The sequence below is a fragment of the Dendrobates tinctorius genome, unplaced genomic scaffold, assembly GCF_039654945.1.
Source record: "Dendrobates tinctorius isolate UK_male_01 unplaced genomic scaffold, ASM3965494v1 ptg000125l, whole genome shotgun sequence".
In the NCBI taxonomy this organism is placed as follows: Eukaryota; Metazoa; Chordata; class Amphibia; order Anura; family Dendrobatidae; genus Dendrobates; species Dendrobates tinctorius.
Window position 1 is genome coordinate 7228792 of NW_027361793.1, and position 20782 is coordinate 7249573.

The 20782-nt window shown below is 44.2% G+C and overlaps 1 protein-coding gene across 5 annotated transcripts in view; it reads left to right on the forward strand.

Annotated features, from left to right (window-relative positions):
- The window catches only part of PARD3B (par-3 family cell polarity regulator beta), a 1359033-nt gene that overhangs the window by 1331783 nt on the left and 6468 nt on the right, over positions 1–20782 (forward strand). For 3 of the 5 annotated variants that reach the window (XM_073541869.1, XM_073541874.1, XM_073541873.1), the window contains one exon: positions 3940–6557. The exons of 1 other annotated variant lie outside the window; for it this stretch is intronic. In XM_073541869.1, coding sequence (XP_073397970.1) covers positions 3940–3964 — 25 coding nt within the window. In that variant the 3' untranslated portion in view covers positions 3965–6557. Of the gene's footprint in view, positions 1–3023; positions 3321–3939; positions 6558–20782 lie in introns of those variants that run through there. One more of the 5 variants, XM_073541871.1, reaches the window with a different exon arrangement.

Below are 20782 nucleotides of genomic sequence, written 5' to 3' on the forward strand. Positions count from 1 at the left end.
GCCCCCCTGAGGTCAAGCCTAGTAAACCAGCAAGCACCTTTAACTCTGGAGAATAAATCAGAAATTAGGGGTAATGGATACTGAAATTTAACCGTAATTTTGTTGAGGGAACGATAGTCAATACAAGGCCTTAATGAACCATCCTTCTTGGCCATGAAAAAAACCCCAGCACCTAAGGGCGAAGAGGATGGTCTAATATGACCCTTCTCCAACGACTCCTTAATATAAGATCGCATAGCCTCGTGCTCGGGTACAGATAAATTGAAAAGTCGACCCTTGGGAAATTTACACCCAGGTCTCAACTCAATTGCACAGTCATAACTCCTATGAGGAGGCAAAGACGCAGACTTGCTCTCACTAAATACATCATAAAAATCAGCCAAATAGTCAGGAACATCATGCGACTGGGGAGAGGTGGAGAAAACAGGAGTGTCACCAAGAGCACACCGACAACCCCAACTCACCACAGGCACAGACTTCCAATCCAAAACCGGATTATGGATTTGCAACCAGGGAAAACCCAGAACAATGGTATCATGTAAATTATGTAACACCAAAAATCTGCAATTTTTTGGTGGTCTGGGGCGACCCGCATTATCACCTGGGTCTAAAACTGAATTTTATTCTTCGCCAATGGAGTAGCATCAATACCCCTCAAAGGAATAGGCATCTGCAGAGGTGTCATAGGAAAACCACAACGTTTAGCAAAATCCAAGTCCATTAGATTCAAGGCCGCTCCTGAATCCACAAAAGCCTTCGCGGAAAATGTGGATAAGGAGCAGATCAGAGTAATTGCCAAAAGAAACTTAGGTTGTACACCACCCACAGCATATGTGTGTGCAAAACGTTTCTCTCGTTTAGGGCAGACAGAAATAATATGAGAGGCATCTCCACAGAAAAAACACAGCTTATTACGCCTTCTAAACTCCTGACGTTGCGCCCTAGACAAAACTCCATCACATTGCATAGGTTCAGACATGTGTTCAAAATGTGGCAGCGCCTCCCGTGTAGTCTTGCGTTCACATAAACGCCGATCAACTTGAATGGCTAATGACATAGAATTGTCAAGACCAGAGGGAACAGGAAATCCCACCATAGTATCTTTTAAAGTCTCAGATAAACCCTTCCGAAAGAGAGCTGCCAATGCACTATCATTCCATGTAGTAAGGACCGCCCACTTTTGGAATTTCTGACAGTATAACTCTGCATGATCCTGACCCTGGTTCAATGCCAATAGGGCTTTCTCAGCTTGATCAATAGCATTAGGTTCATCATATAACAACCCCAAGGCTTGAAAAAATGCATCCACATTAGTCAAAACAGGATCTTCAGGTGTCAAAGAAAACACCCAATCCTGGGGATCACCGCGCAGCAAGGAGATGACAATTTTAACCTGCTGCGCAGAGCTCCCAGATGAGTTAGGCTTCAAGGCAATAAATAATTTACAATTATTCTTAAAATTCAAAAATTTAGACCGATCCCCAGAAAACACATCAGGAGCAGGGATCCTTGGTTCATCAGCATGTGAATGCGTGAGATAGGCGTAAATTCCCCACACTTCAGCAGCGAGCTGCTCCACACGATCAGAAAATTGCTTAATCTCCATCATGGAGAAAAAAAAAAGAATCCTCCGACGGCCCCAGAGAAAAAGAGGAGAAAATATACATATAAAAAAAAAATTCTGACACTTTTTTTATTTATTTTTATTTATTTTTTTTACAATTCTCTCCTGCTTTTGAGTACCCTAGAATCTGCGGTATGGCTTGTGATTCTGTTATGAATGAGTCACCGAGGAGGAAAAAACAAAAAGCAAGCTAAGCCCAGAAAACCGGAGAGGTTGGTAACTAGCGGATTGCAGACCCCTGATCCTATCCACACAACTAGCAGTAGCCGTGGAGCGTGCCTACGGTGGTCCTAGACGCCTCGTCACGGCCGGAGAACTAAATAAGCCTAAAGAAAGAAAGGGAAAATCTAAACTGCTCCAGAGCAGACCCCAAAGCAATAGACAGCCCCTAACATGTATTGTCAGTGAAACAAGATGAAAACACAGACACAGGTAGAAAGATAGGCTGAGCAAACGATGGGGCCCGCCGCTAACTAGAAAGGACAGGAAAGAAAAGCTGCTGTCTGCAATCACGGAAAAAACCCTGCCAAAAAGAATGTCCAACACGTCTGATAGAAAAAGGCCCTGAAGTTGCTAGACGTCAAATCACTATATCAGCACTCAGGTATATTCTGAAGACAGAGCAAAAGAGATCAACTGATCAGAGACAAAATGGGGATTCAGCCCAGTCCCAGCCAGGGCTGGCTGAACACAAAAGTAAACCAGACAAAAACTCATATGAACAATAGCAGAGAAAACTTAGCTTTAGGAAGGCAGGAACCAAACTGGAAACCAGGAGTCACAGTCAGGAAAAATCACCAGCAAGAAACTAGGGAGTCGGCTGCCTTAAATCCAATCAGAAACTCCTGATGTTCAATCGCAGTCCTCTTCCTCAGGTGGCCGGTCTCTGCCATTTAGATCAGCTTCATTACCTCCCTTCACCAACAGAGGGAGTCCAGATAGAGAACTCACTACTCCTCTGTCAGCACAGCCAGCTCCATAACCCTCACCAGAAGCCAGAGGCAAACCCGAAAATGAGCTCACAACAGACATCTCTCCCTACCATTAGTTGGCTGGTGACCCCCATACATATTAGAGTTGCTACCGAACCCGCTGATGTCGGCGGGTGAGGCTGACATTAGTCTAATGTTTGTGGTGTCTTAAGGCCAGTCTTGATTCACTTAATAAGGGAAAGAAATGGGCTACTCAGTGGTATTCTTAATGAACTTCAACCAATGTGTCTGTGTTGCAATCTGTATTTGGTCGTCGTTGTCTTCAGTCATTAATTTGGGTGGTGAGTGTGAGTCAAGTAACTGTGGTGCACACATTTCTCACACTAGTTTCAGAATTGCTGTTTTATGTTATTGGTACAGTGTGAAATGTGACCATATCATTGACCTTAATTTGCCAAACTTTTCAGATAAGCTGACACGAAATGTTTGAGCTGCTGAGTGGAATCTTCAAATCAGAATGTGATTAGCTAATGCCTCTAAGTGACTGACTGGATCATTGCTGTCGATGCTGTGATTGATCACACTAAAAATGAATATCTATTCTCCATGGACAAATCTTTGTTGTTGCTGATGAAATTGTATATGCATCATTTTTTGTCTCCGTTTTTGTGTTTTTTTTGTAATGATTAAAATTTCTTTTAATCAAGGAACTATGTGCTTCCATACTTGCATGCATACCTGAATAAAGATTACATTGATGATTACTTTGTGTCAGATTAAATATTCTACCTGTGTGATTTTATAATATTTAATATTATAAATGTTCTAGCTCATACATGCTCACTTGTCTTTAGTGCACAGTTGGGGTTGTCACCTCCATCATATAGTTCTTCAGGCTGGACTGGACAACTATTAGGCAGGAAATTCTCTTCCTCATAAGGATATTGGCTTACGTAGGGAGTAGATATTTCATGCAAAACAAAAGTTCAGCACTGTATATCCAGGATGTCTGGTGTTACCAACAAACTGCATAGATATCATTAGTTGCCTTCACATAAAAGTTTCCTGCCTGGTGGTTGCTTGCCCTTGAGTAGAAAATTGAGAAGTTGCAATTTTCTACATGCTATTAAGGTTTAATACTCAAAATCTTTACTATGTGTAGTGTACTAGTGTACTTGACCCGTTTTTAGAAGATGCTACTGAATGAACACCATTGCCTATATATCAGCAGAAATCCTGCATGGTGTGGCTATGTATCCTTATTCTCCCTCCTATTTTACTTTGTGGCAGCTGTCATTCAGACCTTGATTTTCCAGATTTGTTGTTGATTTCCATTACTTTTTATTTTTCAGCAAAAAATATTAATGTGTTTGTCTTATCCAGGAAAGTGCAGTTCGCTGTCATCTGAAATGAGAGCAAGATAAGTGGAATGCAGAGCCACAGAACGTCTTTTCAACAAAGGGAATGAGTAGGGTTAAGCAACGTGATGACATGACGACATGCAGCTGAAAAACATGAGCTTTATTGAAATGTATTTCAGGGAAGATTCATAGGAAAAAAACATACTAAATATCTATAATCAATCGAAAACAATTGTCTGTGCTGTCAGCAATCTCATCCCACCACCCTTATGCTTATACTTACATTTTATTTCATGTTAAGAGAAACTCCTGGAGACCACAACATTCGTAAATATAAATATATATGTATGTATAATTTGTCAGGTCTCAAGAATTTCTGGTAGTACAAATTATGGAAACAACACTGTTTTAGAATGATGACTTCTAGGATCCTGTGGAGGAAGCATTGAAGCCAAGCATGCCTAAAATAAAAACAAATCAGTATTCATATATGCTCATGTACAGTGCGACACTTTTGCCTTCAAATGTATTAGTTTATATTACACTTGTCATCCCTGCTCCTCCCTCCACATCACTCAAGCTGCAGAGGCTGCTGTAATCACAGAACCATGTTAATTAAAAATTTCTTTTTACAAACGAATCAGTTTTAATTCCATGTTTCAGTAATAGACTTATTTTAGTTACCTCTCTCTCTCTTTTTATCTGTTCTTCTAACTGACAATAGCAGGACGAAAGCAATTGGTTAAAGAAATTAAAAATTAAGGCATACACTTTACTAAGAATCCAGCTAAAATGAACATTTAGATGGAGCTCTAGGATCAGTCTGCTCTCATCCGTACTAAAGCTGGCTATAGCTATCAGATGGTTCATTCAATTATCAACCATGTTTCCCACCCCACGTATTTTTGTCTGCTTGTTTCAGCATATACAGCTCTGGCAACAATTAAGAGACCACTTTCAAATGTTCAATTTGTCTGATTTTTCTCTTTATAGGTATATTTTTGAGTAAAATGTAACTTGTTCTTTTAGCCTACAAACTTCTGACAACATGTCTCCAAATTTCCATGCAATACATTTTGATTTGTTTTTTTTCTGAACAGGAGAAATGGTCAAAAAAAAAAAACCCAGTGCTTTCAGAACTCAAATAATGCAAAGAAAACAAGTTCATAATCATTTAGAAATAACAATACTAATGTTTTAACTCAGGAAGAGTTCAGAAATCAACATTTTGTGGAATAACCATGATTTTTTATCCCAGCTTTCATGCATCTTGGCATGCTTTCCACCAGTCTTTCACACTGCTTCTGGGGCAAAAATGTAAGCAGATCTTCTTTGTTTGTATCTCTAACAAGAAGAAACATTTTAAAATCCTTCCCGTCAGGGACAATAGTGAAGACTTAATGCACATGAGATGTTGAGTGGTGCCACCAAAATTGGTTGGTTTGGACCACTTGCGTGTAGGAGCTTTAAATGGTTCATATTAGCAGACAGACAAGACTGTTCTCCCAGGGATATACAGGGAGTACCAAGTGTAAATTTACTGGAATTTAAGGAATTTAATTTTTTTCTTTCAATTACATTATAAAATGCAGGTTTTTGAGAAGTTTTAAAATGAAACTAAAAGAAAGTGATGTTGCACAAGTAAGCAATGAAATGTTTGTTTGTATCTTCTAGTGCATACTAAAAATGAAGGTTGTAACTAATTGATGGCCAATGTAGACTGCTGTGGATATCTGCATATCAGTAGAGGTGGGAAGGTGTTGAATTTTTCATGATTCCCTTTACCCAAAATGCCTCTAGAAATCTGACTATAGATAAAAGAAATGTTACTTATCAACCAAATTGCAAATTGTTTCAATTTACCCCAGAGTAGAACAGAAATTAGCTGCTCTTTTTGCGATTCATTTTAGGTCAACTTTGTGGACATGACTTTTTGTTAAACACAAATCTTTTTCCGCTAAGAACATGTAATATTTTATACTATTTTTGGCATTTCCAATAATCATTTATTAGAATTCACTTTACTAAGCTAATAGACTTTTAAATTATATTTTATATTTGCATAATATGTGAAAATCACCTACTAACTTTCATTGTGTATCCATCCAATATGTGAAAAATAAATGTATAGTGATGATTTTGTTGGAAATATTCATATTTTTATATCTGTGTAAGGATATGTTACTTTTGGATTTTAGGTTCAAATGTAAATAAATATTGATTTTCCTACTATGTGAGTTCATGGACATTTTCTACAGACGTTTACATAAGCAACCGAAACATGCAGTATGCATACCATAGTTAAAAGAAAATTACATTTTTATATGTTAAAACAGAGAATTTAAGAGGTATTGTTTTCAGAATGATTTATATAACAAGAGAGAATAAACCTTACAAATTATCCTTATAAGTTGGTGGGGGCAGTACCATAGAGAGTGATTGGAAGAATACGCGGTCACAGCTCCATTACATTGGAACACTTCAGAACCCTGTTTTCTAGCTCCCAGTGGTTGGCTTCCCTTCCAGCTGCATTGGAATAAGTTATGACTTCAAATGTTAGGAATAATCCTTTAATATGTTTGCAGCACAATGTAGCCACCATGGAGAGCAAACAGAAATCAAGTTTATATCTGTAGAATATATTGTGTTGTGAGCCTTTATTAATGGAAAAATAGTTTGTTTAATATCACCCTTGTTGAATTGGTTCATTGATGGATTTCAGAAAGTAGTAATAGAGAGAAAGTTTATGTGTAACATTAACCCCTTTACTCCCAAAGGTGGTTTGCATGTCAATTCCCGGGCCAAATTTTACAATTCTGACCACTGACCCTTTATGAGGTAATAACTCTGGAACGCTTCCATGGATCCCAGTGATTCTGACATTGTTTTCTCGTGACATATTGTACTTCATGCTAGTGGTAAAATTTCATTCATATAACTTGCGTTTATTTGTGAAAAAAGCTGAAATTTGGTGAAAATTTTGCAATTTTCCATCTTTGAATTTTTAAGCTCTTAAATCACAGAGATATGGCACTCAAAAAACTTAATAAATAACATTTCCCACATGTTTACTTTACATCAGCACAATTTGGGAACTAAAATTTTTTTGGTTAGGAAGTTATAAGGGTTAAAAGTTGACCAGCGATTTCTCATTTTTACAACACTATTTTATTTTTAAGGACCACGTCCATTTGAAGTCACTTTGAGGGGTCTATATGATCGAAAATACCCAAAAGTGACACCATTCTAAAAACTGCACCCCTTAAGGTGCTCAAAACCACATTCAAGAAGTTTATTAACCCTTCAGGTGCTTCACAGTAATTTTTTGAATGTTTAAAAAAAATGAACATTTAACTTTTTTTCACAAAAAAATTAATTCAGGTTCAATTTTTTTTATTTTACCAAGAGTAACAGGAGAAATTGGACTGGAAAAGTTATTGTGCAATTTGTCCTGAGTATGCCGATACCTGATATGTGGGGGGGAACCACTGTTTGGGCACATGGCAGAGCTTGGAATAGAAGGAGCGCCGTTTGACTTTTTCACTGCAAAATTGGCTGGAATTCAGATTGGATGCCATGTCACATTTGGAGAGCTCCTGATGTGCCTAAACAGTGGGAACCCCCCATAAGTGACCCCATTTTGGAAACTTGACCCCCCAAGGAACTTATCTGGATATGTAGGGAGCACTTTGAACCCCCAAGGGCTTCACCCCCAACTTTTATTTTCCCAAGAGTAACAGGACCCCAAAAGTTATTGTGCAATTTGTCCTGAGTAAGCTGATACTCCATATATGGGGGTAAACCACTATTTAGGCACATGGCAGAGCTCGGAAGGGAAGCAGCGCCATTTAACTTTTTTGGCTGGAATTGAGATCGGACACCATGTCTCGTTTGGAAAGCCCCTAATGTGCCAAAATAGTGGAAACCCCCCAAGTCTAACTCCAACCCTAACCCTAGCCCTAACCCTAGCCATAATGGGAAAATGGAAATAAATACATTTTTTTAATTTTATTATTTTTCCCTAACTAAGGGGGTGATAATGGGAGGTTTGATTAACTATTTATGGCGGGTTTTTATGTTTGGCAGCTATCATACGCTAAAAGACGCTTTTTATTGTAAAAATAATTTATGCATCACCACATTTTGAGAGCTATAATTTTTCCATATTTTGACCCACCAAGTCATGTGAGGTCTTATTTTTTGTGGGACGAGTTGACGTTTTTATTGGTACCATTTTCGGGCACGTGGCATTTTTTGATCGCTTTTTATTCCGATTTTTGGGATGCAGAATGAAGAAAAAACAGCGTTTCTTGAATTTCTTTTGGGGGGTGCATTTACACCGTTACGCGTGCGGTAAAATTGATAAAGCGGTTTTATTCTTTGGGTCAGTTCGGTTACAGCGATACCTCATTTATGTCTTTTTTTATGTTTTGGCTTTTATGCAATGAAAACAATTTTATATAAAAAAATTATTTTTGCATCGCTTTATTCTGTGAGCTATAACTTTTTCAGCTGATGATGCTGTGTGGTGGCTCGTTTTTTGCAGGACAAGATGACATTTTCAGCGGTACCATGGATATTTATATGCGTCTTTTTGATCGCGCGTTATTGCACTTTTTGTTCAGCAGTATGATAATAAATCATTATTATTTGCTTCGGGTTTTTTTTAAGGGGCTCGCTAAAGGGGTTAACTAATGGGACATTTTTATGGGGTGGGTCATTACGGATGCGGTGATACCAAATATGTGTACTTTTATTGTTTTGGGGTTTTTTTTATTTTCAAAAAATGAATTTATTAGGGAATATTTTTTTTAATTTATTTAGTGATTTTTTAAAAAAATTATTTTTACACTTTTTTTTTCTTTTACTTTATTATAATGTCCCAGGGGGGACTTCACTGTCATGTGACAGATCGCTGATCAGCGATCTGTCACAGGCACTGCTGCAGGCTTCCTCATGCCTGCGCTCTGCGGGCAGTGAGGAAGCCAGCTCCCTGCAGGCCCCCCGAAGGTCCCCGTCGCCATATTGGATCCGGGGACCTGCAGGGAGGGAGGCCCCCGCAGCAGCCCCCTCCCTGCCGATGCTTCCTTTAACCCCCGATACACCGCGATAATGTTTGATCGCTGTGTGCCAGGGGTTAACGTGTCGGGGGCGGTCCGTGACCGCCCCTAACATAGTGTCGGGTGTCAGCTGTGATAATCAGCTGACACCCGGTCGCGATCAGCTGCGCTCCCCCCGTGAGCGCAGCTGATCGCACTAGACGTACTATTCCGATCTTGGGACTTAGGTCCCAGGTCACATGGACGGAATAGTACGTCTAATGTAGGACAGGGGTTAAGGAATGAAATATTCATTATTCATTACCGTATATACTCGAGTATAAGCCGACCCGAGTATAAGCCGACCCCCCTAATTTTGCCACAAAAAAATGGGAAAACTTATTGACTCGAGTATAAGCCTAGGGTGGGAAATGCTCCATAGATTATTCCCCCATATGGTGTCCCCAGAAGAAGCTCCATAGATTGTTCCCCCATATGCTGCCCCCATTAGAAGCTCCATAGATTATTCACCCATATGCTGCCCCCATTAGAAGCTCCATAGATTATTCCCCCATATGCTGCCCCCATTAGAAGCTCCATATTGTTCCCCCATATTCTGCCCCCATAAGCAGCTCCATAGATTAATCCCCCATATACTGCCCCCATTAGAAGCTCCATAGATTATTCCCCCATATGCTGCCCCCATAAGAAGCTCCATATTGTTCCCCCATATACTGCCCCCATAAGCAGCTCCATAGATTGTTCCCCCATATACTGCCCCCATTAGAAGCTCCTTAAGATTATTCCCCCATATACTGCCCCCCCATAAGCAGCTCCATAGATTGTTCCCCCATATACTGCCCCCATAAGAAGCTCCATAGATTGTTCCCCCATATACTGCCCCCATTAGAAGCTCCTTAAGATTATTCCCCCATGTGCTGCCGCTGCTGCAGCATGTAAAAGTAAAAAAAATGACATACTCACCTCTCCGTCGCTGGGTATCAGATACTCACCTGTCCTGCGTCCATGGCTGCTCACCGCTATCTGCCACGTCATCAGTCAGTGACGTTCAGACTGCAGGGGGCGCGGCGCGCACTAATCACGTCACCACGCCCTCTGCTGTCTGAAGTCACTGACCGATGACAGACAGCAGCAAGCAGCCATGGACGCAGGACAGGTGAGTATCGCTATACTTACCCGTCCTGACGCTGTCTCTTGAGCCCCCAGCTTCTCCGCGCTCTCTCTTCCTGCGTTCAGCGGTCATGTGATACCGCTCATTAAAACTCATGAATATGTGCATATTCATGAGTTTTAATGAGCGGTACCACATGACCGCTGAAGGCAGGAACAGAGAGCGCGGAGAAGCTGGGGGCTCAAGAGACAGCATCAGGACGGGTAAGTATGACCTGACACCCCGCCCCCTCTCCCCCTCCGACCCCCCGGTGTATATGACTCGAATATAAGCCGAGAGAGGGACTTTCAGCCCAAAAAAACGGGCTGAAAATCTCGGCTTATATTCGAGTATATACGGTATTTTATAGCAAAAGAGCAACCTTAATAGAATTGTCTGTACATTCACTTCACAGTGTGAGGTGCTGTTTGTAGACACTCTCTGTTCTGAGATATATATGGGACACCTTCTATTAACATAGCAACCTATAAAAGTTCTCCACCACAAATAAATAAAACCCCTGTACAAGCAATGTATAGTACTTAAACTTGATTTTGGATATGGATCCAAGGTCCATATAATGAGACAATATGCGTTCAGCGGACGTGATAAGGACTTTTGATCAATCCTGGATCCATTTAGATCTTGTTCCCTATTTTTGTATTTCAGTCTTACCTTCCCTAACCTTTTATTTTGGATTTTTGTAAATCTAATATATAAAGCTGAATGTGTGTATGTATGTATGTGTGTGTGTCCGGGATTGGCATCTGCACCGTCGCAGCTACAGCCACAAAATTTTGCACAGTCACACATCTGGACCCCAAGAGCGTCATAGGCTATGTTGTGAGGCAGCATTTTAACCCCACGTGTTCCAACTCACCAAACAATTTTGCCTATTATTCTTAACATTTCTATGGTGTTATCGTCCTTCTGTAAAGCTGGAAATAACACAATATATTACCGTGCCAACACAGACCACCCTCTGACACAGACTGCAGGGGGAGCCCAATATCACACAGGATAGGATTAGATACACGGCTCAGCAGTCAGTAACACAGGATAGGATTAGATACACAGCTCAGCAGTCCGTATCACAGGAGAGGATTAGACACATGGCTCAGCAGTCAGTATCACACAGGATAATATTAGATACACAGCTCAGCAGTCAGTATCACACAGGATAGGATTCGATACACAGCTCAGCAGTCAGTATAACACAGGATAGGATTAGATACACAGCTCAGCAGTCAGTATCACACAGGATAGGATTAGATACACAGCTCAGCAGTCAGCATCACACAGGATAGAATTAGATACACAGCTCAGCAGTCAGTATCACACAGGATAGGATTAGATACACAGCTCAGCAGTCAGTATCACACAGGATAGGAATAAATACACGGCTCAGCAGACCGTATCACGCAGGATAGGATTAGATACGCAGCTCAGCACACAGTATCACACAGAATAGTATTAGATACACGGCTCAACAGACAGTATCATACAAAATAGGATTAGATACACGGCTCAGCAGTCAGTATCACACAGGATAGGATTAGATACACGGCTGAGCAGTCAGTATCACACAGGATAGGATTAGATACACGGCTGAGCAGTCAGTATCACAGGAGAGGATTGGATACACAGCTCAGTAGTCAGTATCACAGGAGAGGATTAGATACACGGCTGAGCAGTCAGTATCACACAGAATAGGATTAGATACCCAGCTCAGCAGTCAGTATCACACAGAATAGGATTAGATACACGGCTCAGCAGTCAGTATCACACAGGATAGGATTAGATACACGGCTCAGCAGTCAGTATCACAGGATAGGATTAGATACACAGCTGAGCAGTCAGTATCACACAGGATAGGATTAGATACACAGCTCAGAAGACAGTATCACACAGAATAGGATTAGATACACGGCTCTGCAGTCAGTATCACACAGGATAGGAATAGATACACGGCTCAGCAGACAGTATCACACAGGATATGATTAGATACACGGCTGAGCAGTCAGTATCACACAGGATAGGGTTAGATACACGGCTGAGCAGTCAGTAAAACACGATAGTATTAGATACACAGCTCAGCAGAAAGTATCACACAGGAGAGGATTAGGTACACAGCTCAGCAGACATTATCACACAGGATAGGGTTAGATATACAGCTCAGCAGTCAGTATCACACAGAATAGGATTAGATACACGGCTCAGCAGTCAGTATCACACAGGATAGGATTAGATACACAGCTCAGCAGTCAGTATCACACAGGATAGGAATAGATACACGGCTCAGCAGTCAGTATCACACAGGATAGGATTAGATACACGGCTCAGCAGCCAGTATCACACAGGATAGGAATAGATACATGGCTGAGCAGTCAGTAACACACATGATAGGATTAGGTACATGGCTCAGCAGTCAGTATCACACAGGATAGGGTTAGATACACAGCTCAGTAGTCAGTATCACACAGGATAGGATTAGATACACAGCTCAGCAGTCACTATCACACAGGATAGGAATTGATACACGGCTCAGCAGACAGTATCACACAGAATAGGATTAGATACACAGCTCTGCAGTTAGTATCACACAGGATAGGATTAGATACACAGCTCAGCAGTCAGTATCACACAGGATAGGATTAGATACACAGCTCAGCAGTCAGTATCACACAGGATAGGATTAGATACACGGCTCAGCAGTCAGTATCACATCGGATAGGATTAGATACACAGCTCAGCAATCAGTATCACACAGGAGAGGATTAGACACATGGCTCAGCAGACAGTATCACACAGGATAGGATTAGATACGCAGCTCAGCACACAGTATCACACAGAGGATTAGACACACGGCTCAGCAGTCAGTATCACACAGGATAGGATTAGATACACGGCTCATCAGTCAGTATCACACAGGATAGGAATAGATACACGGCTGAGCAGTCAGTAACACACATGATAGGATTAGGTACATGGCTCAGAAGTCAGTATCACACAGGATAGGGTTAGATACATGGCTCAGCAGACGGTATCACACAGGATAGGATTAGATACACTGCTCAGCAGTCTGTATCACACAGGATAGGATTAGATACACAGCTCAGTAGTCAGTATCACACAGGATAGGATTAGATACACAGCTCAGCAGTCACTATCACACAGGATAGGAATAGATACATGGCTCAGCAGTCAGTATCACACAGGATAGGATTAGATACACAGCTCAGCAGTCAGTATCACACAGGATAGGAATAGATACACGGCTGAGTAGTCAGTAACACACACATGATAGGATTAGGTACATGGCTCAGCAGTCCGTATCACACAGGATAAGGTTAGATACACGGCTCAGCAGACGGTATCACACAGCATATAATTAGATACACGGTTCAGCAGTCAGTATCACACAGGATAGGATTAGATACACGGCTCAGCAGTCAGTATCACACAGGATAGGTTTAGATACACAGCTCAGTAGTCAGTATCACACAGGATAGGATTAGATATGCAGCTCAGCACAGTATCACACAGAATAGTATTAGATACAAGCTCAGCAGACAGTATCACACAGAATAGGATTAGATACACGGCTCAGCAGTCAGTATTACACAGGATAGGATTAGATATGCAGCTCAGCACACAGTATCACACAGAATAGTATTAGATACACGCTCAGCAGATGGTATCACAGAATAGGATTAGATACACGGCTCAGCAGTCAGTATCACACAGGATAGGATTAGATGCATGGTTTTTATGTGCAATATAATCATTATAATTTGTTATAACTAACCACAGTTGGTTACTATGCCCAGGCAATGCTGGGCTCTTCAGCTAGTTAAATAATAAACTTTATACCTTGATCATTTTTGAATGCCCCCTTTTTCCTTATTTTCCTATCAGGTATTTTTCTACTCTTTGCGCTTTGTCCTTCGAGGAAATCTAGTTTTGGTTCTATAACTTCTAATAACATATGGTTGCCATACACATCCAGTAGCTGTTGGCCGAATTCTTTTTTTTCATGAGTCCACCATAGACATGCATGCTTGGCCTAAACCCGTGTCAGATCCTTCTAGTTTTGAGTTATATCCTGCAGGAGTTAAAAGGGTTGTCCACTACCTGGATAACCCATTTTACAAATAAGTAGTCCCACTTCTAAAGAAAAGAAAAACATATCCTCACCTTCTGCACAGCTGCAGTTTCAGGTATGTGGTCACCAAATATTTTGGGGCTCGAATGACTTTATGCCAATCATGGGTCACTATTGGGTTGCTGCACATTTTCCTCAGACAAATCATGGACAAGTGAAAGTGAAATGGTGAGATCACAGCAGCCCAATAGTGGCCTCTTATTGGCTGCTGAGCTCACGTGGCATAACATTGTCACAGGAGTCCAAGGACACGGGGTGCCAATGGGACGCCCTCACACCCAGGGCTGTGGGGTACTCGGTATCGGGCCCGGTGGATCTCAGTGGGAGTTTTCACGGTAGCTGTGACCCAGCCCGTGGCCCTGGGCGCCCATGGTAAATGTTCAGTGTGAATGAATAAGTCGTGGCGCCACCTGTGGTGTTCGGCAATGTAGATGTTAGGCCGACGCTGCAGACAGATCCTCTGGGATAGATGGTGTGGTGCAGCAGTGATGGTATAGCCCTCCACAGGCAGGACTGTTGTCCCAGGGCAGAGTAGATATGGTGACACTTAGGTGGTGTAGTGTCAAGCGCAGGGGATGTAGCGGTGCCGGGCAGGTTGACGCTGGAATAAGTGGAGGACACCAGGGCATGTAGTTCCAAAGCTTTATTCACTGTCTGTTGCACAAACAGGTGCCTGCTTCTGTGCCGTGTCCTCCGGGTCTGGGACTCAGTCAACCCCCCAGGCCACATGGATTACTCCTTTCCAACACTCCGCCAACTTGTGCCTTTCTGAACGTCTCCTCCTATAGCGCCTTTAGATGAAGTACTCCTAGTACTGAGTTACACTGGAGTTCCTGCTGTCTGATGTTCCTATGAACTCTACTTGTACGGCAGACAGCTGTAGCCTGCTTCGGGGACTCCTTGCTGCTAAGTTCCGCCTCACTATCCAGTTGCTGTTGTGCCCCCAAGTCTTGTGTGGGAATAAAGTGGTCACTACTTCCATTCTTCCGGTGTCTGATGCAGAACCATTAGTATCCGTACAACCTCGGGGACCGGGCCCCGGTCTTGCGCTTAGAACTTCTAGGAAGGGTTCTCTTCTCACCCATGTCCTCTGTTCTCTTTTACTCCTCACGTTCCGTACTATTCCTTTCCTTCTATGGAGAGTCAAGCTTTCAGTCCATGTTGCTCTCTCGTTCTCTCTTTCCCGTGCCAGCAGACCCAGATCACTGGGATCTGCTGCAGCACTTCCATCCATCTATCCCTCTCTCTAAGGATCTTCTCTCTCTCACCAACCAACTACTGACTCCCTGACTTAAACTCTTCCCGCTCCTTGAAAATGTAATCTAACTCCACCCACCTCCCAGCACATTTCGTGTTCCATGCAGTGAGCCACCAATGGGTGCTTTGCTATACTCCAAGCAGGGAGCCGCCTAAGGTGCTTTGCTACACTACTTTGTGGTGTGGGGTGCAGGTGTTGGAGCGTGGTCAGGAGTTTCCACCTTACCTGGATGGTGGGGCACCGCATCTCAGGAGGAGGTGCAGTACCTCTGTGGCGACTGAGCCTCAGGGGCGCCACATACCCCCCCGTTAAACAGAGCACGTCCACGGGCTGCAAGGAAACAAAGTTGACAATACAGGAACATACAAATTTTTATATTGCTAATAAACAGTTCTTATCTAACCTCAATGTGAGAGGCACGCATTCTTGAACATTGCAAACAATTCTTAGTTAACTATCTAAAGTCTTAATTCAAAAGTGCAAGTTTCATCATCAACCTATTTCTTCATCATCTTTCCTTTTTCACATTTTCTACCTTTCTTTAGCTTAAAGTGATAACTGCTGATACCTGGTTCATCACCTACATTTTCCAAATCTTCATTCTTTATTCAAATCTCTCATCTCTTTATTAAAACATTCCTACATCTTATATAAAAGCTAGCATAAGACACATTATCAAATACTTCACATTAAAACTTTCAATAATTCGTGTAAGTGCTGGACACCGCTCCCAGCCAGGATCTCTTGCAGTGTCCTTTGATTGGAGTCATGCTCCAGATGAGGTAGACGTTATCTTCGCAAAGTGTCTATGTAAAACCAAGAGAGGGCACCTAAAGAGGTGCAACTATTTGCAAACACAGTTCTGGATCATTCAGCATCCATGATCTCCACAGTTCCAAACGAAGAAACGCTGCCAATCAAACTGGGCAACAAAAGTGCGAGCAGAAAAACATGAACAAAATTAGAAAAAGGCACAACAGTGCAAATACCTTCCTGGGCAACAAAGTTAGTTATTTTGCAGGTTCTGGCTAGTCCCCTCCTGGGGTACTGGAAGCTGTTGACTTGGGCTGCTGCTTCCAGGGAAGAACTGCTGGACAATTTCTTCCTGCTGCTGGATTCATATGAGATGAAGTGGTGGTGACACCTGGGGGTACATACATCTTCTTTCCTGTATAAGTTGCCAGTAGCTCTTCAGGTATCCGCCGTATATTCATGGCATACCACCCTCTCAACCCCTCATGCCGGGTGAAAGTCACGTACTCCCCTGGCTGAAGGTCTCTAGCAGGGTGCCCCTTTCTCAGGTGCGATTCCACATCCCTCCGATTAAAGAAAAATTCACTAATTCTTTTGGGGTCTGCAACGAACTCGAAACCTCTCTCGTGGTTCACGTTTAAAACTTAACCCCATCAAGCTGCATACCGGGGACCATAATGACCAGCACGGACCTTCTCTTTCCGGTCCAGATCAGGACCCAACACAGCCAGTCTCCGCTGTTCCCTCTCCCTCTGCTCCACTGCCAGCTGGCAGAGGGTCTGCTGACAATAGGACTCCGTCTCCTCTTCCTCCTCCTGGGGCCTGCTTTTACCCATGGTGAGCAAGGGTGCCGCCGCCAGGGGTTCGGATGTCTCCCCCCAGGGTTCAGCGTCCCGGTCCCAGACAAGGTCCAGCACGACCTGTCCTGACGCTGCCATGGGCGCACACCCCAGGGCCTTCCCAGGTACAGGGGCAGCAGACATACCTGGGGCCTCCCGGCGGTGTTCCGGTGCAGGCTTGAGATGGTGGGCAACTGCAGGGATATCAACCAGAATGGCTGGTCCGGCTGCCGGTGGTGGTGGAGCAGATGGCAGCTCTGGGTCCACAGAGGCCTTCGGTGGGACCTGCGCAGTCGCGTCGGGTCCAGGCGGGAGCATGGCCTCAGCTCCCGGGGTCTCCGGTGACTCTTCCGGACAGGTCGCAGCCAGCCGTATAGACAGCGTGGAGGTATATATTTGCGCTGCCTGAGGACAGTCCGGTTCAGTGGTGACAGGTACCACTGGTGAAGGTACCGAGTCCAGAGGTGCCGATGGTGTAGTCCCCTCCTGGGCATGCTGCCTGCTCAATCTCTGTAAGGCTTTCTGCCTCAGTCGCAGATGGCACGTCAGCTGGGTAATTTCTTCCAGCTGCTGGCAGTTCATCTCGGGACTTGGGCTGGAGCCTTCAGCCATGGCCCCGGGGAGATCCGACTCAACCTCTGCACGCTCTACAGGCCTCCTCCCTTCTCCTTCCAAGATGGCGTTCCCGCATTCTTCCTGTCTCAGCTCTTTTCCCGCCACTGGCCTTCGCCCCTCCTTCTGAGGGCGGCGTCTTTTTCCTATTCCTCCATACCAAGCCAGTACACGAACCCCTCGGGGGTGGGCCATGTTGCAGTTGCATAGAAGTTCAGACAGGGGAGGCCCAGAACAGTTCACCGTCTTTTCTTAGGACCACCCATGTTGTCACGCCCTTCTTCACCGCGCCAGCGGCCATTTTTAGCATTCATTTTACAGTCTATCAAATCTGGTCTTCGGCACATTTCCACAAACTTTTAAGTTAAATAAATCGTAGGCACACAGAACCCGATGGCATCGGGTCTCGTCATCCTGTTTGTGACGCCAAGTTGGGACGCCCTCACACATAGGGCTGTGGGGTACTCGGTACCGGGCCCGGTGGATCTCAATGGGAGTTGTCACGGTAGCTGTGACCCGGCCCGTGGCCCTGGGCGCCCATGGTAAATGTTCAGTGTGAATGAATAAGTCGTAACGCCACCTGTGGTGTTCAGCAATGTAGATGTTAGGCCGACGCTGCAGACAGATCCTCTGGGACAGATGGTGTGGTGCAGCAGTGATGGTATAGCCCTCCACAGGCAGGGCTGTTGTCCCAGGGCAGAGTAGATATGGTGACACTTAGGTGGTGTAGTGTCAAGTGCAGGGGATGTAGCGGTGCCGGGCAGGTTGACGCTTGAATAAGTGGAGGACACCAGGGCATGTAGTTCCAAAGCTTTACTCACGGTCTGTTGCACAAACAGGTGCCTGCTTCTGTGCCGTGTCCTCCGGGTCTGGGACTCAGTCAACCCCCCAGACCAGATGGAATACTCCTTTCCAAAACGCCGCCAACTTGTGCCTTTCTGAACGTCTCCTCTTATAGCGCCTTTAGATTAAGTCCTCCTAGTACTGAGTTACACTGGAGTTCCTCCTGTTTGATGTTCCTATGAACTCTACTTGTATGGCAGACAGCTGTAGCCTGCTTCGGGGACTCCTTGCAACTAAGTCCCGGCTCACTATCCAGTTGCTATTGTGCCCCCAAGTCTTGTGTGGGAATAAAGTGGTCACTACTTCTATTCCTCCGGTGTCTGCTGCAGGACCATTAGTATCCGTACATCCTCGGGGACCGGGCCCCGGCCTTGCGCTTAGAACTTCTAGGAAGGGTTCTCTTCTCACCCACGTCCTCTGTTCTCTTTTACTCCTCACGTTCCATACTAATCCTTTCCTTGTATGGAGAGTCAAGCTTTCAGTCCATGTTGCTCTCTCGTTCTCTCTTTCCCGTGCCAGCAGACCCAGATCACTGGGATCTGCTGCAGCACTTCCATCCATCTATCCCTCTCTCTAGGGAACTTCTCTCTCTCACCAACCAACTACTGACTCCCTGACTTAAACTCTTCCCGCTCCTTGAAAATGTAATCTAACTCCACCCACCTCCCAGCACGTTTCGTGTTCCAAGCAGGGAGCCACCAATGGGTACTTTGCTATACTCCAAGCAGGGAGCCGCCGAAGGTGCTTTGCTACACTACTTTGTGGTGTGGGGTGCAGGTGTTGGAGTGTGGTCAGGAGTTTCCACCTTACCTGGATGGTGGGGCACCACATTTCAGGAGGAGGTGCAGTACCTCTGTGGCGACTGAACCTCAGGGGCGCCACACCAACATTGCCGGAACAGCATTCATGCAGAAGGTGAGTATGTTATTTTTATTTTTCAAACCGTAGTACTTATTTTAAGAAGGGGTTTTCCAGATGATGGAAAACCCCTATGATAATCAGGCATATTGATCCCTCTTTCCCCAACATCGTCCAATATGAGAAAGTATGTGTCATGTCAGACACTATTCGCACCAGGGTGTCCGGCAGACAGCGGTAATACCTCATCCTACCACTTTGTTCTCAGCGGCGCTGGTTGGTCTTCTGATTCGGCTTGGATTGGGTTAACCAGGTTATCATTCTGGCTGAGGGCTTAGTCACTCCCTCTGTCTTTAAATTGTCCTGCGTGACTATGGGCGTCGCCAACTATAGCTCTTGCCTTGCGCTAGCGATACCGGTCTGGAGTGGTGGTCTAAGGAGAATACTGTTTCTGGTGTAGTATATTCCGTTGTTGCCATTTTGCCTCCCTGTGTTGTATTTTTTGGTTGCCCTTGCACATTATTGTATTCTCCTGTGTGTACGCGGTGTGGTGCATTTCCTTTATCCCTGTCTCGTCACTGGGTGGAGGGTGGTGGGTTCAGCTTAGGGCTGGACAGGAGACAAGGACAGGGTGGAGGCCCAGACAGGCACACCTTCAGTGTAAACCCTGGGTTGAGGGACAGACAGGGTTTCCCCTAGTCTGAGGGACACCTCAGGGGCCCCGGGGTTTTAGCCTATAGTTACCTAGGCTTTCCATGACAACCTAGTCGGCCCAAATTTTATTTACCATGGATCCTATAGTCTCCATAACCAAGCAGCTGGAGGCTCTGTCCATACAGGTCACTGAACTGAGGGGGGCGGTCCAGCAACAAGGCCTGTCAGTTCCTGCTGTGCAAACTGAGGCAGCAGTCAGGGCACCTGAACCCAAGTTACCTCTTCCTGAAAGATTTTCTGGTGATCGCTGTAAGTTCGTTGTATTTCGTGAATCCTGCAAATTGTATTTTCGTATGCGTCCACTCTCCTCAGGAAATGAGGCTCAGCGTGTGGGCTTGGTAATTTCCTTGCTGAGTGGTGATCCACAAGCATGGGCCTTTTCACTACCTTCTGATTCACCTGCATTTGAGTCCGTAGACTTTTTTTTTCTGCTCTTGATTTAATCTATGACGATCCTGACAGACTGGCGTTAGCAGAGTCTAAAATACGCTCTCTGCTCCAGGGTGAGCAACTGGCGGAGGATTATTGTATGGAATTTCGTTGCTGGGCTGTGGATACTCAATGGAATGACCCTGCACTAAGGAGTCAATTTTTGCATAGGGTTTCTGGAAGG